At 33.9% G+C, this 14311-nt stretch overlaps 2 protein-coding genes across 3 annotated transcripts; one reads left to right on the forward strand and one right to left on the reverse strand.

Annotated features, from left to right (window-relative positions):
- Window positions 1-2721: 2721 nt before the first annotated feature.
- Window positions 2722-7274, forward strand: LOC107003477 (probable Histone-lysine N-methyltransferase ATXR5). 2 transcript variants are annotated; one of them, XM_015201815.2, is made up of 6 exons: window positions 2722-3352; window positions 3440-3520; window positions 5876-6102; window positions 6206-6306; window positions 6385-6597; window positions 6815-7274. In XM_015201815.2, exons 1-6 carry the CDS (start codon window positions 2965-2967, stop codon window positions 6972-6974), a joined length of 1170 nt encoding a protein of 389 aa, XP_015057301.1. In that variant the 5' UTR covers window positions 2722-2964; the 3' UTR covers window positions 6975-7274. The 2 variants fall into 2 exon arrangements, with proteins under 2 accessions (XP_015057301.1, XP_015057303.1); XM_015201817.2 differs by having other exon boundaries at window positions 5879-6102.
- Window positions 7275-9894: 2620 nt separating this feature from the next.
- On the reverse strand, window positions 9895-13989 carry LOC107003548. Its single transcript, XM_015201886.2, has 6 exons — window positions 13939-13989; window positions 12421-12506; window positions 11274-11996; window positions 10852-11070; window positions 10644-10768; window positions 9895-10535 (listed from the first exon to the last, which is right to left on the reverse strand). The coding sequence occupies exons 1-6, from the start codon at window positions 13972-13974 to the stop codon at window positions 10180-10182; spliced, it is 1545 nt and encodes a 514-aa protein (XP_015057372.1). The 5' UTR covers window positions 13975-13989; the 3' UTR covers window positions 9895-10179.
- Window positions 13990-14311: the final 322 nt, after the last annotated feature.

Consider the following 14311-nt stretch of genomic DNA (forward strand, 5'->3'; position numbering starts at 1 on the left):
TATATATATATATATATATATATATATATATATATATATATATATATCATTCCTCTTCCAATCTCGCTCGTCTATCTCCACTTTCTAACAAGTAGTCACGAATCATAATTAGCAAATTATAGTTATAAAGCCTAATTAAGTTATTTTTAATGGCTATTTGCGAAATTTTCTGTATAATATTTTTTGACATTTTATTTAATTTTTGATATCTTTACTACTCAGGAGTTTGATAGAAAAATAATAGAACATTGTTTATCTCGTTGGAGAATTGAGACATATTATAAGGTGTAAAGAAAAGGTGCTCTCAACTTGCTTGGACAAAGACAAAACAATATTCCTCTCCTTAAACGTGTGTACATAGCTTAATCTACTATATGTTGTATTCGATGCGGAGAAAAATATTTTTTCACTAAAAATCAAGTATATGTTTAAAATACATCGATAATAAAATCATATTATGTTGATTCCGTGAATCAATACATAAAGGGAACGTACACAAATTTTTTGTGCTATCATCATTATTTCACGAATATAATGTTACTACAACAAAAACAACTTTTAGCCACAATAAATTGAACACATTAATAAAGAGTGCTAAAATCTTTACTGGTATTAGTCAAGTGTCGTTAGATCCAATACAAAGAGTGTTAATTGTTGCTAAAAGTATATATTTTACCGATGATTAAGCTGTTATTTTAATTAATTGTCATTAAAGATCATTTTTGATATAGTGTGTTGAAAGAATTTGACATGACCCCTACTTTATTTTATAAATGCAAACAAAAAGTTATAAAAGTTGAAAGGGGGCTATGTAAAAGTAGGAAGAATTAGTGTTACCTAAGCACATTTTGTTAATTATGTTAGCCAAGAACCTTAACAATCTATGTACTAAGCACATTGAAAATCATAAGTAGTTTAATATTCCAAGCATTTGCATTTGGTCTATTCCATGTCAAGTTTAATAAACTATATGCCTTAATTATTAGCCTAAATATACTTAAAATTGAATGTTATTTGGATAGTATTTTTATACTAAATCTAAAGTATTGCATGGTAAATTTTACTAACATTCAAAATAATTTAATAATGCATGCCCATATAAGACATATAGTGAGTTAGAAAATCTTAAGTATTTAGTCAATATTATCATACAAATCAATTAAATATAATAGTTCAAATGCTGACCTATAATACAGAAAATAAAATTAGAAAATACAATAGAATATAAACGTGAACAAAATCTCTTTTCTTTCATCTTGACAGAGGAAAATTTAAATATTTGAAAAGTAAAATTTAGATATGCCATTGTTTTTTTCTTATTTACCAAATTTGCAACTCATTTTTTCTAACAACTTGCACAAATATATATTTCTAAAGATTTTGCGGAAAAGGATACATGGCGTAGGTGAATAAATTTATAGGTCGATAAATTACTGAATTTGAAATCAAACTCTTTCTACCTTAGACGAATAAAGTTTAAGACTTCTCATGATCGTTTTCGAAGACTAATATTAGTCAATAATATTGTTGTTTGATTAGGAGGATACTAAAACTAATGCAACCATGCTTATAATAACTTCTCACTTTCATCAATTAAATATTTGGAGTGTGCAAGATTTTCATTTGATTCTATGTAAAATTAATCAATTAAGAATCTTAAATTTATTGCTAAACAGAGATGAAATGAAAAACACTAATCAAATTTCTTTTTGCACTAAATATACTCAAAATTCCTTTATGATAAGATTAATTTAACACTATCATTAGAATTATTTTGATAAATTTCAAATTAAACCTAAGACATATTATACAAAAAATGATATTTAACAACTTGTGTGTTATATACTTTTTTGCAAATAATATTTATAATTTGAAGTATTTTTCTTAATATAATTAACATAATCACCCAAATTTAAATCTGCTCTAAAAGAGTAATATTTTAAAATAAAAATTAGTCACTAATATCATAGATTAGATCTCAATTAGTACAACTATTAAATCACACACTACAAAAACTAAACAAACATCCTAGTGTAACTACAAAATCAAACGCTGCTTTAAATAATTAAACAATCACACGCTATTTCAAATTTTCTAAATATTACACAAATAATTTATTTCTCTCTCGCCTCTCTTTTTTTTACGTCTCTCTCATGACCTAGAGATGTCAATAGAACGGACGAATTCCAACAAATCCCGTCTTTTCTTATTGGATAAATTAAAAGTTCTTTAATTTTATTAAATTTGATAAACTTATAATTGATACCAAATAGTCATTGAAAGGCATGTATGTGGTATTTTCTGTTTCTTAGTCTTCCATGTATGTATCTATATGCCATATACATAATATATATAACCTATTCGATATCAGATACATGTAACTTTGATATTAAAGAAATGTATTTATATATAGATACATCAAATTTTTTATATTAGATACATCAAATTAATACTTCTCATGTCTCAATTTATATATGACTTTTCGTTTTTTGAGAACAAAATAATTTAAATTTGAGCAAAAATTTTCACGAATCTTCTATATATATATATAAACTATCAAAGTTTTTTTTCTTTAAAAAGCTAAATCCCCTTTTTAACGGCTTGATAGTGTAAGAACTAGAAACAAACACCCAACAACAATATAGTGCGCACATTAATTTCCGTGTGCTCAAACGGTGCATTTTAGACTTTAGCAATCGCCTCCCGCCACGTCACACACCTACCCTAGGGGGGTTTCAGGGTGGGTGGTTTTGGTGGGTGGGTGGGGTGGGTATCGTCTCCTCCATTTTTTCTTCCATTTTTGGGTTTCTTCTTCTAATTAACACACTCTGCAACAAACTATTAAAAAAAAAAAAAGGAGTATTTTATTAGAAAAAAAAATAAAATGAAATTCGTAATTGAAAATTAACATTCCAATTTCAGTAATTATATTTATTTTTCCAATTCTGTCCCTCATTTTTGTTAATGGCTCCATCAAGCTCTGCTTCGCCGGCGGCGGGGTTATCGAGACCGGTAGCTCAACGGAAGGTTCATCCATCAGCTGAATACCGTCGTCGACCGCGGATGTCAGTATCGCCGCCGCCGAAGAAATTCAGGTCGATGGTGGAGATCATGAAAGTAGCGACGCGTGTCGAGTTACCGGAGGAATCAGAGGAATCGGAGGAAGAAGATGATTATGAAGAAGTTGTATGTGAACAATGTGGCTCTGGAGAAAGGCCAGATGAGTTGTTACTGTGTGATGAATGTAACAAAGGGTTTCATATGTTATGTCTTAGTCCTATTGTAGTTCGTGTTCCCATGAAACTATGGCATTGTCCTCATTGCTCTGCTGATCAGCATCGCGTAATCAAAAGTATGGAAGAACATAAAGAAATGAATTTTTAAAAAAATACTAATTTGATTATGAGTTATATCAATAATGTTTTTGTATGTTGTTTAGGTTTTTCGCAAAAGAAGATAGTTGATTTCTTTCGGATTCAGAAAGAGAGTCAAATGGTGGTGAAATGTTCATCTGCTCAAGGTAAACGAAGCAATGTTATCTTTATATCGGGAAAGGTTATAATGTAAGCTCAATTGGATCACAAGATCACAATAGAGTGTTTAGGTGTTTTGATATCTATGTATACTTTTGTTATACTAGAGCTAATTGATTGATGTCTGTACTTTTTGTAATGCTAACTTATGTTTAGAGCGGGAGACGTAGGATTTATATAGCGGATTAAGAATCTAAGCCCGCCAAGCTTAAACGTGAGAAANAAAGGGGGGGGGGGGGGGAGCAGACATGAATCTTTCCCTCTTAAAACTAGAGAGGGGAAGTGCAAGATCATCCCTTTATATAGTAGCGAGCGTTTCTTAATCTTTTCGGGTAAGTACAAGTTCATCCCTTTATATAGAAGCGAGTGTTTCTTAATATTTTCAGGTGAGTGCAAGATCATCCCTTTATATAGTAGCTAGTGTTTCTTTATCTTTTCTGGTAAGTGCAAGATCATCCCTTTATATAGTAGCGAGTGTTTCTTTATCTTTCGAGAGAAGTGCTAGATCATCCCTTTATATAGTAGCGAGTGTTTATCTTTTCGGGGAAGTGCAAGATAATTCCTTTATATAGTAGCGAGTGTTTCTTTATCTTTTCGGAGAAGTGCAAGATCATCCCTTTATATAGTAGCGAGTGTTTCTTTATCTTTTCGGAGAAGTGCAAGATCATCCCTTTATATAGAAGCGAGTGTTTCTTTTATCTTTTCGGAGAAGTGCAAGATCATCCCTTTATATAGTAGCGAGTGTTTCTTTATCTTTTTGGGTAAGTGCAAGATCATCCCTTTATATAGTAGCGAGTGTTTTTTCATCTTTTCGGAGAAGTGCAAGATCATCCCTTTATATAGTAGCGAGTGTTTCTTTATCTTTTCGGAGAAGTGCAAGATCATCTCTTTATATAGTAGCGAGTGTTTCTTTATCTTTTTGGGTAAGTGCAAGATCATCCCTTTATCTAGTCACGAGCGTTTCTTTGTCTTTTCGGCGAAGTGCAAGATCATCCCTTTATATAGTAGTGAGTGTTTCTTTATCTTTTCCAATTTATGCAAATTTATGTTTTGGTTGCTAAAGTACTTTTGCTGCTTTCTCTTTTAATATGGATTGACGTTTCCAATCATTATGTTTTGTTTCCATATTTAGTTTAAAGTTGGTGGATCAACGAGTTTAGTGTGCTTGATGTTTAGGTTCAACATTCATTATCTCAAAATTTGATGGAAGAATCAACATCCTGCAGTTAACTTATCATTGTGATCAAATGTGTTTTGCTAATAACTTTTCTTTCTGTCTTTGCAGTATAGCTTTTGTCAGATGTCATTTGATAATCTGAAGTTACTAGCAAAATAATTAATAATAGAGTAATCTCTGAATTATGTCAATGAACCATAAGTTTCTCTTAATTTATCCATTGAATTGGATAACTCATTAGTTAACAGATAACTCCATCTAATATACTTTCCTTTCTTTTCTGCAGTCGTTTGGTAGGACATTAAGGTTGTTCAATTGTATCTTACTTAGTCATTACTTTCTTAATGAGGAAATTGGATTTTGAACACAAAAGGTTTCTTCTTTCAGAAAAATATTCAAGCTAAGTAAGGTTTAATTAACAAAAGATCACTTCCATAAATGTTCTAACGTCTAAAAAGCGACCGTTGCCGTTGTAATAGAGTTATACTTGTGCACATAAGAAAGGTATTTAATAATTATCTGTCTCAATGACAATGTGCTTGTCAAATTTTGCACAAAAGCATTCTAGTTTTTCCACATCGGGCAACTAGTTTGGATTGAGGCTTAATTAATGTATGCTTTGATCAAACCACTCACGTATGACGGTATGAGGTAAGTATTAAGCTTGCTAGAAACATTTATGCAACTACCTATGCAGTGTAATAGCACTGGTTAGCTCAAAAATTGTCGGTAAAATATGAACTTTTGCTTGTCAATTCACTGATATGATTTTGTTGCTACATCGGTAGTCTTTTTTTTTTTTAAGAAAATACAAAAGGCGATTGCCTTTCTCGTCTCTCGCCTCTCCCCATTGGCAACGAGGCGATCACCTTTCACAACACTGGTTACTCCCTTGGTTTTCTTTTTCTATTTTCCTGATATTGTGTTATATGCTGCAATTTTTGATCATTCTGTTTTAAGGAATGTATATTTATGACTTGTATTAAAGAGAATTTATATTTCATTATGAGTAGATTCGCTTTCTAATCTCAGAGATTTCCGTAGATATATTTTGCTACCAGATCCTTGTAATCCATTGCAAGCTAGTGAATTTTTCTCCTTAAACTTTTAAAAGAAGGTATCGTTAGTTTCTGATTTTTCCATTTTTACCTGTCAACATTGTCAGTAGATATCAAAAAACGTCGGAAGCGTTCACTAGTTTTCCACAAGAGACGCAGAAGGCTATCACTATATATTCCAACAGAAGATCCTCACAGGAGGCTAGTTCAAATGGCATCTCTTGCTTCTGCACTGACAGCTCTCGATATGGAATTCAGCGATGAGCTAACTTACATGCCTGGCATGGCTCGTAAATCTGCTAACAGTGCCAACTTTGAAAGTGGTGGAATGCAGGTTTGCTATTGTTCTCACAGTCAGTCGGTCTATTCTATTGCTCTTTGAATGTTATAAGGTGTTAGCTCATACTTCACCACGTAATTTTTTCCTTTTGTTTTAGGTTCTCTCAAAAGAAGACACTGAAACCCTGGAGCAGTGTAGAGCTATGTATAAAAGAGGGGAATGCCCTCCTCTGATGGTAGTTTTTGATTCTCGTGAAGGGTATGCCTAATCACCTCAGATTGTTGTGAGTTTCTCGTCTGTTTGTTACATGAAATCTAATGCATCGTATTAATGCAGCTATACTGTAGAAGCTGATGGGCCTATAAAGGACTTGACAATATTAGCAGAATATACAGGCGATGTGGATTATATCAGGAATCGGCAGGAGGATGATTGTGATAGCATGATGACCCTTCTTTTAGCAAGAGATCCATCAAAAAGTCTTGTTATCTGCCCTGATAAGCGAGGAAACATTTCTCGGTTTATCAATGGCATAAATAACCATTCACCGTAAGCTAGTAACCTCAATCTTTCCTTCTTAAACTCGATTTTTCTCCATCTTTTTTCCTCCATAACTCGTGGCTTTCTAAAGTCTTTGCTTTTTATGATATGCTCCACCAACCCCCAACAATCAATTTCGGAATGTCTAAACTTTTCATATCAAGAGATCTTATAGAAATTGAAAACAACCAACCTACTGTTCTTGAGGCTATTCCAATTTTTGCAGGGAGGGTAAGAAGAAGCAGAACCTGAAATGCGTGAGATACAGTGTAAAGGGCGCATGTCATGTTCTTCTGGTTGCAATTCGTGATATTGCCAAGGGAGAGCGGCTGTACTATGATTACAATGGATACGAGCATGAATATCCAACACATCATTTTGTTTAAAATGTCGTATGTAGCTTTCCTAGTGAGCTTAGGATCAGGAGATCTTTCTTCTTCATAACTATACAACTAGTTCAGATCATAACCTTTTTTCCCTTAGTGTCAAGGTGAATGTTGGCCATTTAGATGGAGATAGATACAGCACAGCAGAAAAATTTTGGTCAAAGTCCGATGAGTTTCGGAGATTTAAGTTACTAGGTAACTTTGTCAATTTCATTTATACATTAACATATGTAGACCTTAAAGCCTATGTAATTGCTTTGAGAACAAAATTGCATCTGTTTTACAGAATTTTAGAGTTGACTACTATAGCATGCTTCTGTCTTTTATTGTCCATTTTTGCCTATTTTTTGGTTACTAATGTAAAAGCATCTTTGTCTAGTTACCTTTTGAATGCTGCAGCGTAACTAGTAAAGTTGTTTCCATGTGAGTAGGAGGTCACAGGATCAAACCGTGGAAATAGGTTCTGATCCTGTGAAAATAGTTTCTTGCAGAAATGAAACCCTTGTGGTTCTGTCCTTCCCAGCCTCGTGCATAGCGGGAGCTAGGTTACTGTCCTTTTGAGTATCATTTGAGTGATTGACAAGTTTTACAAGACTAAACTTCCTTCTGAGTATCTTAGATCAACAAAGTTCATCAATGTGTCAACACCATTTAAGTAACTTGTAAATTTTTGCACCAAAAATCCAAACTTGGTAACCATTTATAGTTTATAACCAGTTCTTCCTTCAAAAAGTTCTTCTAATTTATTTCTTCCAATTATTTCATTATACCGTCTTTGTCATCCTCACATATTATGTTGCTCGGATCCTTCACAGATGTTGTTTCACCCGTGTCAGATCTTCCAAAAATGCATAGCTTTTGGAGGATTTGACTCACTTTTGGTGGTATTTTAGAAGAGTCCGAGCAACATAGTGGCACATGTGTATATCCAAGTAAAGTAGGTCATATAATTCCATGTCTACATCCTTACAAGTGTGTGCCTAGACCATAATCTTCCTAAAACTTGATCTTGCTGCAATCACCACTTTTCAGTTTCACCAAATAGTAGAATTCATTACCTATGTTTCTCGGACTCTCCAAAATTACTGCTAGCTAGGTGTGTCGGATCCTTTTTGGGACACGGGCGTAAAGTATTTTTGGAGAGTCCCAGCAACATAGTTCATTACACAAATTCTTAGCTTCTATCACTGCTCTCAGCTTTGTCTTACACCTTTAGAAGTATCTTTACACCTCATATTTACCTTTCTTTTCTTATCAATTTGAGACTTTGTTCGCGTACTCAACAATCTACCAAAGCTCATGCTTCTTCTTGTGCATATGTTTCCAAGCTATGAATAAATGTAGAAAACCAATCAGTTGATGGGACAAAAATAGTAAACCAACCCATGCTATCACAATCTAGTGGGCTTGTTTTTCAGCTCTTCACATGCCTTAACATGAGAGCTACTTTTGAAATGGATGGGCAAAGGTAGTAAACTATCATGTTCATGCCATCACTCCGGGGGCGGAGCTAGTGTATAGATTATATGTTCGGTTGAACCTAGTGACTTTGGTTCAAATTTTGTATTTGCGTTAGCAAATCCATTGAATAATGAAGTAGGTAGAGAACCATGAGTTTTTAGTTTCAAATCTCAATAGAGACAAAAATGCTAGGTAATTTCTTTCCGTCTGTTCTAGTTTTAGTAGACAGAGTTACCTGATATCTGTTGCTGGTGGAAAGTGATAGATACTAGTCTAGGTGCACGCAAACTAGCCTGGACACCATTGTTATTAAAAGAAATCCATTGAAAATGTATAAACTATTAATTTAGAACCTAGTCGTGTAAACTGACTAAATTCCTAAACTCATACGCTTCAAGTCCTGTCTCTGCCTCTTCACCACTCTCTTCTATGGGTGAGTTACTCTACACCATCTGCATGCATGTCCAGTCGCACCACGGGCTTTGATATATACCAATTTGTTGGGCTAAGTTTAATTGATTTGATATTTTGTTTGCCCTCCTAATAATCTTACTTTTTGTTTTTTTACGACAGGTATAAGGTCGTAAATGATATATATTAAGATAGAAGGTTCATAGATAGTACATCGTTGTCTCAATTACCGTTTCCAGCATTATTGTTATAGTTTCTTGGTCCACGATTTCGGTTGTTTCTAGCATTTTGATTATAGTATTATTTTATTGTAATTATTGTTTAGAATGATTTATCATGTTTTATGTAGTATTTTTCCATGAGTTATTGACCCCAGTTATTTCTTTTGTCGTGTTGCTTTGAACTGTTTTTGCTTGAGTCGAGAGTCTATTGAAAACTTCTCTACCAATGTATAACTTAAATAATTTAATTTGTTTCTTGTATTTAAAAAATTGATTTTGTTGTCTTTTAGGTAGAAAACGATCCAAACAGAATTACGAACACCCCTAATTTTCTTAAACAAACTCATTGAAGCATTTGAAAGGTCAACTTTCATATTCAACTACGTTTGAAAGGAGAAATACTGAATAATAATTTCAAGATAAAATGTGAGATTATCCTATCTTGCATTTAATAGGGTTATTAATTAATCTCCAGATGTTTCATCCCAAATATATGGTAAAATAACTTTATTTATCTCATCCTTTGTACCAAACAACGCGAGATGTATACTTCGAAAAAGTATTTTGCTGTTGATAAGTAAATTTTCCATCCATGCCCAAAGGATGTAATGTATTTTGAAAGTTTAAAAGACAATTTATGTTTCATCGACTTAAAGATGACCATGTATGAAAAAGTAAATACACGAAGTTAAAAGGAGTTCAAAAACATATATAAATATGTAATTTTCCATCAGAAAGAGTTCGAATGAACCTCTTGATCCTACCTGACTCTGATCCTATAAGAGAAGAAGAAAAATGTGATAACTACTTGTAGAAAGTCATCAATATAAGTAATAGCCATATCTTATTTCAAGGACCTATAAGCATTGTGTATGAAATACAACTTCCAAAATAATGACATTACATGCCTTGTGTCTCTAAAGAATATACTTTCATATGCAAGTTTAAATTATGCAAACACCAACAATGAACAACTTTGAGAAGTTTGCAAACAAAACACTAAGTTTTTCAACGATATTTCTGTAATATTTTACCACGAAAATATGAGCTATCTTCTTTAACTGCCCGTCACCAATGGAGGGGCGAGAAGCCTACCCCTTAATTGAGAAGCCTCAGTTCTCATGATGGCAAGGAGAATCTTTTGTAGAGGTAATGTTACAACAGGAGCTCAAGGGACTTGGGAAGCAACCCGGAGGACTGGCAGAATCCACACCTTTCACTATGCTCAAGGGACTTGGGAAGCGACCCGGAGGACTGCCAGAATCCACACCTTTCTCTATGCTCAAGGGACTTGGGAAACTCTGGTCCTGAGAACTACCTGTATGTGCACCTTCGACTTCATTTGGGAGATCACTAGTAGCTGCATTCTGAATGCTGCTAGCTTGTGCAAGAATGTTACGAGTTGGTATTCTTGAGCGTGATGACTTATGTTTAAACACGCCCCACAAATAGTACTTTCTACGAAGCCCTGTATAAGATGAAGGTTTGATAAGTGTTTGATTGAATACAATACAACTGATATCTCGGTTCAGTGGGAGAAAATAAAAGACTTGGGAAGCAGGAAGTCATTACTTACTCCAATGTTTCTGTGGCAGAACACAAGATGAAAAAATCAAAAGCTCCACATTGTCAATTGTGGCGCTCATTGCAAGATCATTCTCAATAACATCTTCCAATAGAGCATCATAAGAATTTTCATCCCTGAAAGACAGTATTAATAGATAAGATTCGAGAACATCAGGATAATAATGTTCAGTGACTGCATTATAATAAGATGACATTACTCTTCTAGCTCGGGAAAGAGATACACAGCAATACTGCAGTCTGTTGGTTGCAACCTCTGGAAACTCCTTGGCCATACATCATTCTTGGACACAAGTTTTACATCAAGATTCACAGGAAGTCTAGTTGCTGCTATACACGCCTTTTCACAGGCTTTGTTTGACAAATGAGCTAAGATATTAATACTGCTTTGACTCTCTGTATTGAAGATTAAACATCCCCTACAGTTAAAAATAAAGACAGTGAATAGAGAATTCTTTTTTCTATGTTCAATAAAGAATCCTCCCACCAAAAAGTTGGGAAGAAAGGCAATAGCAGAGAGAATTGCTCGTAGCAATCGCTGAAAAAGCCTTTTTAGGCATCCCAAATCTAAATTGAAACAGGTAATTGCCTATCTAAAGCAATGGAAGTTAAAAGTATTTACCTCCAAATGGGATCAATAACTGGCTCTGCTGACAAACAATTCACAGATTCCACTTGAGGATCACCATACAAAGTGTCGAGTGGAAAATTTTGCTCACCAGGGAATGAAGAAGTAAAAGTTCCACCAATTGCCCCACCCTCTCCCTCAAAATCACCGTCATCATCACGAACTACAAACTTCCTGCTTGACTTTCTCATCTCTTGTTGTTTTCCAATTTCACCAAGTGACTGCGCACTCTTTGAATCTTGCACAGAAGAGTCACCTCTTACTTGAGCTCTTTCTACCATTCCACCTTCCTCGTTGTTCAATGTTGAACAATAAGCTTCCTGGCGTTTACCTACTAGTGGAGTGATCCCTGCTTTTACTATTTCAATATGCTGTTCAGAATAGCATACATCTGCACACTCTTCTCCAATGTCTTTGTGTTTCTTAGTGTCAACAAATGAAGGCTTCTCCTTTTGCAAAACGTGAAAAGGACTATGGGCTGTAGGTGATTGAACTTCTCCGCTTGTGTCATGTCTAGCCTCATCTAACCTTAGAGCTTTGACTTTACAACGGTAAAGCTTTCTTCTCCATTCCGCTCGAACATCAAAAGCATGGATTAATCGCTCACTTATCCGTTCACTCTTTCTGACCTGATCAACCTTAGCAACTTTGGGAGCGCAATCCCAACAAATCCAATCGGCATAGTCATCATCAACAGTGATTTTCTCTTGGCAATAGCTGCAGAATAAGGAAAAGAAAAATGAAATACACCTGCCGAGTTAATAATCTTTTTCAGAGCTTGTAAAGTGATATTGAAGTCAATATAGGCATTTTTAGATGCTCGTAGCAATAATAGCACAACAATATACAGACTAAAAATATCAACGATATTATAGCCAATAGAAGCACACATAGATGTGCATGCGATAACATAATAGAAATATATAGACTAAAACATTCATCAGTACTTTCTCTAAACTCCATAAAGGGGAAAAGAAAAAATGTGATTTTCTACTAGGCAAGAATACGGCTTAATAATAAAAATGCTTAGGAAAAACAATATCCAACATTAAACTATTACAATTGCTTATATCCACTGGAAATTCATTCTCAAAATAAAGAATATTGCATACAACTTAATTAAGCAACTGATGAAACATACAGGTGTACAGCAGAATCACGACATTGTGAGCAGTATACAAGAAGCTTGACATCTCCTTTATCCCCACATGTTAGACAAACAATTTCCTGAGAAAGAAAAAGAAAACACAAGTGAGCACTAAATTGTGAAATTGTACAATGAGTTGAACAAGTACTGATAAAACTCTCTTTTAATAGCCAAATTGATGAATTTATCTTATAGTATTCAAACACGTATAAGTTATGAAACCTCACATTCCTATAGAATCTGACTGCAACAACATGACACATTACCTCTCCACTGTCAAATCTCTAGACAAGAATCCAATCCTTGTGAGTTGTGTGCATGACCCTTAGATTGACAGTTCTATGAAGCTGATTTTTCTTTCTTAGATGTACTCATAGAAGTTTGGAAGAATGAACTAACCCGGACATCACTCTAGAAGTAAAAAATGAAAACCATCTAGCTCGATAGTAAATACACTTCTCTGAATAAACAACATATATAGATAAATCTGGATTCCAATTTTGAGTTACAATCTTCTCAAACTTGTGACTAAGATAGATAAAGGGACTTTCGAGTCAAGGAGGTTAGTTAAGCAATGATGAAGGTCATAAGGCTAATTAAAAACTTGCACAAAAGTAGTCGTACAAGCCTCGATTGTTGGATGTTAGGTTCCCCAAGGGTATGTGTTCGGACACTTAGGTGTATGTTTCAGGAGGAAAACATAGCAAGGAGCTTTTTTTAATGTATCTTCGAAAGAGTAAGCCCTAAGTCCACAACATTACCTTCTAAAAACATTAATAAGCAGTTTGAGGCGAAAGCACTTACTACCAGGGACGGATCTAGAAGAGAATCTATGGGTTCTCGAGAACTCAATCACTTTTACTTAAACCTACTCTATCTATATTAAGAAATTCACTAAATATCTATAAGTATTTGACTCTGAAACCAATTATTATTATACATTAACTCGAGCTTGATCTAGTAACCCATAAACTTTAAATCCTTAATCCGTCTTCTCTCCCCAACATTTCTTAAACCCTACATCCCACTTTCATGTTAATACAAAAAGTTACAGATGAAGGGACAAAAAAACAAATGAGCAACACATCACTCTCAAAAATGGGTGTAAAAATGATTTTTTTTTGCTAATCGAACAGTTAAAACAAACAAATTTACTAAAAAAAACAAAAAGGGTTCCTAAAAAACTTCATAAAACTCTAAAACTCCAGAAGCAGAACACACACACTCAGAGTCTATCATCGCCATATCTAAAACAACTACAAACTAATAACCAAAAAATTAAAATTTTAAGAAAGTAGAGAAATAGCAACACAGTTATACGCATTTGCATAAAACCCATAACAATCTATTGATGATTCCGCCTTCAAAACCCCTCTTCATTGAAGAAATTGAAAATGTAAACAAAAAAATGAGTTCTTTAACAAAAAAAAAAAGAACTTTTGCACAAACGCGAAATAATCAAACCACTGCGAAAATGAAGATAAAAAGTGAAATGCAAGAGTTAAATCTTACCGAAGCCACAGTAGAGACAGATATAGAAGAATCCATTAGCGTCCTTTTGCTTGCTTTGTGGCTCTTGCAACTATTTATAGGAAATGGAGAAGGACGTTGTACATGGACTAAGGGTAAAATAGGTATTTTAAAATTATATTACTGACTATAAAAAGATGTTATTAGACTGAATCAATCGTTACACAAAATGAGATTTTATATTTAGTAATCAATTTGACGATACAATAAAAATAAATATTGTACTTAAATTAACATTACACAAAATGAGATTTACCAAAGATTTTTTTTCATGGGCGAAAAGGTAAAAAGGACAATTATGTAATCTAGTCAAACATACTTAGAACTCGTATGGATTGACTTAAAAAGATTTCTT

Source organism: Solanum pennellii, chromosome 11 (genome assembly GCF_001406875.1).
Source record: "Solanum pennellii chromosome 11, SPENNV200".
In the NCBI taxonomy this organism is placed as follows: Eukaryota; Viridiplantae; Streptophyta; class Magnoliopsida; order Solanales; family Solanaceae; genus Solanum; species Solanum pennellii.

Bases quoted from the DNA above. Each gene is read 5' to 3' on its own strand.
- LOC107003477 (XM_015201815.2), top strand. From the start codon at position 2,965: ATGGCTCCATCAAGCTCTGCTTCGCCGGCGGCGGGGTTATCGAGACCG. The intron at 3,521-5,875 runs GTAAACGAAGCA...CAACATTGTCAG, and splicing joins GAAATGTTCATCTGCTCAAG to TAGATATCAAAAAACGTCGG. The intron at 6,307-6,384 runs GTATGCCTAATC...GTATTAATGCAG, and splicing joins GTTTTTGATTCTCGTGAAGG to CTATACTGTAGAAGCTGATG.
- LOC107003548 (XM_015201886.2), bottom strand. From the start codon at position 13,974: ATGGATTCTTCTATATCTGTCTCTACTGTGGCTTCG. The intron at 12,507-13,938 runs GTAAGATTTAAC...TTTCTTTCTCAG, and splicing joins CTGTCTCTACTGTGGCTTCG to GAAATTGTTTGTCTAACATG. The intron at 11,071-11,273 runs GTAAATACTTTT...TTTTAACTGTAG, and splicing joins GTTATTGATCCCATTTGGAG to GGGATGTTTAATCTTCAATA.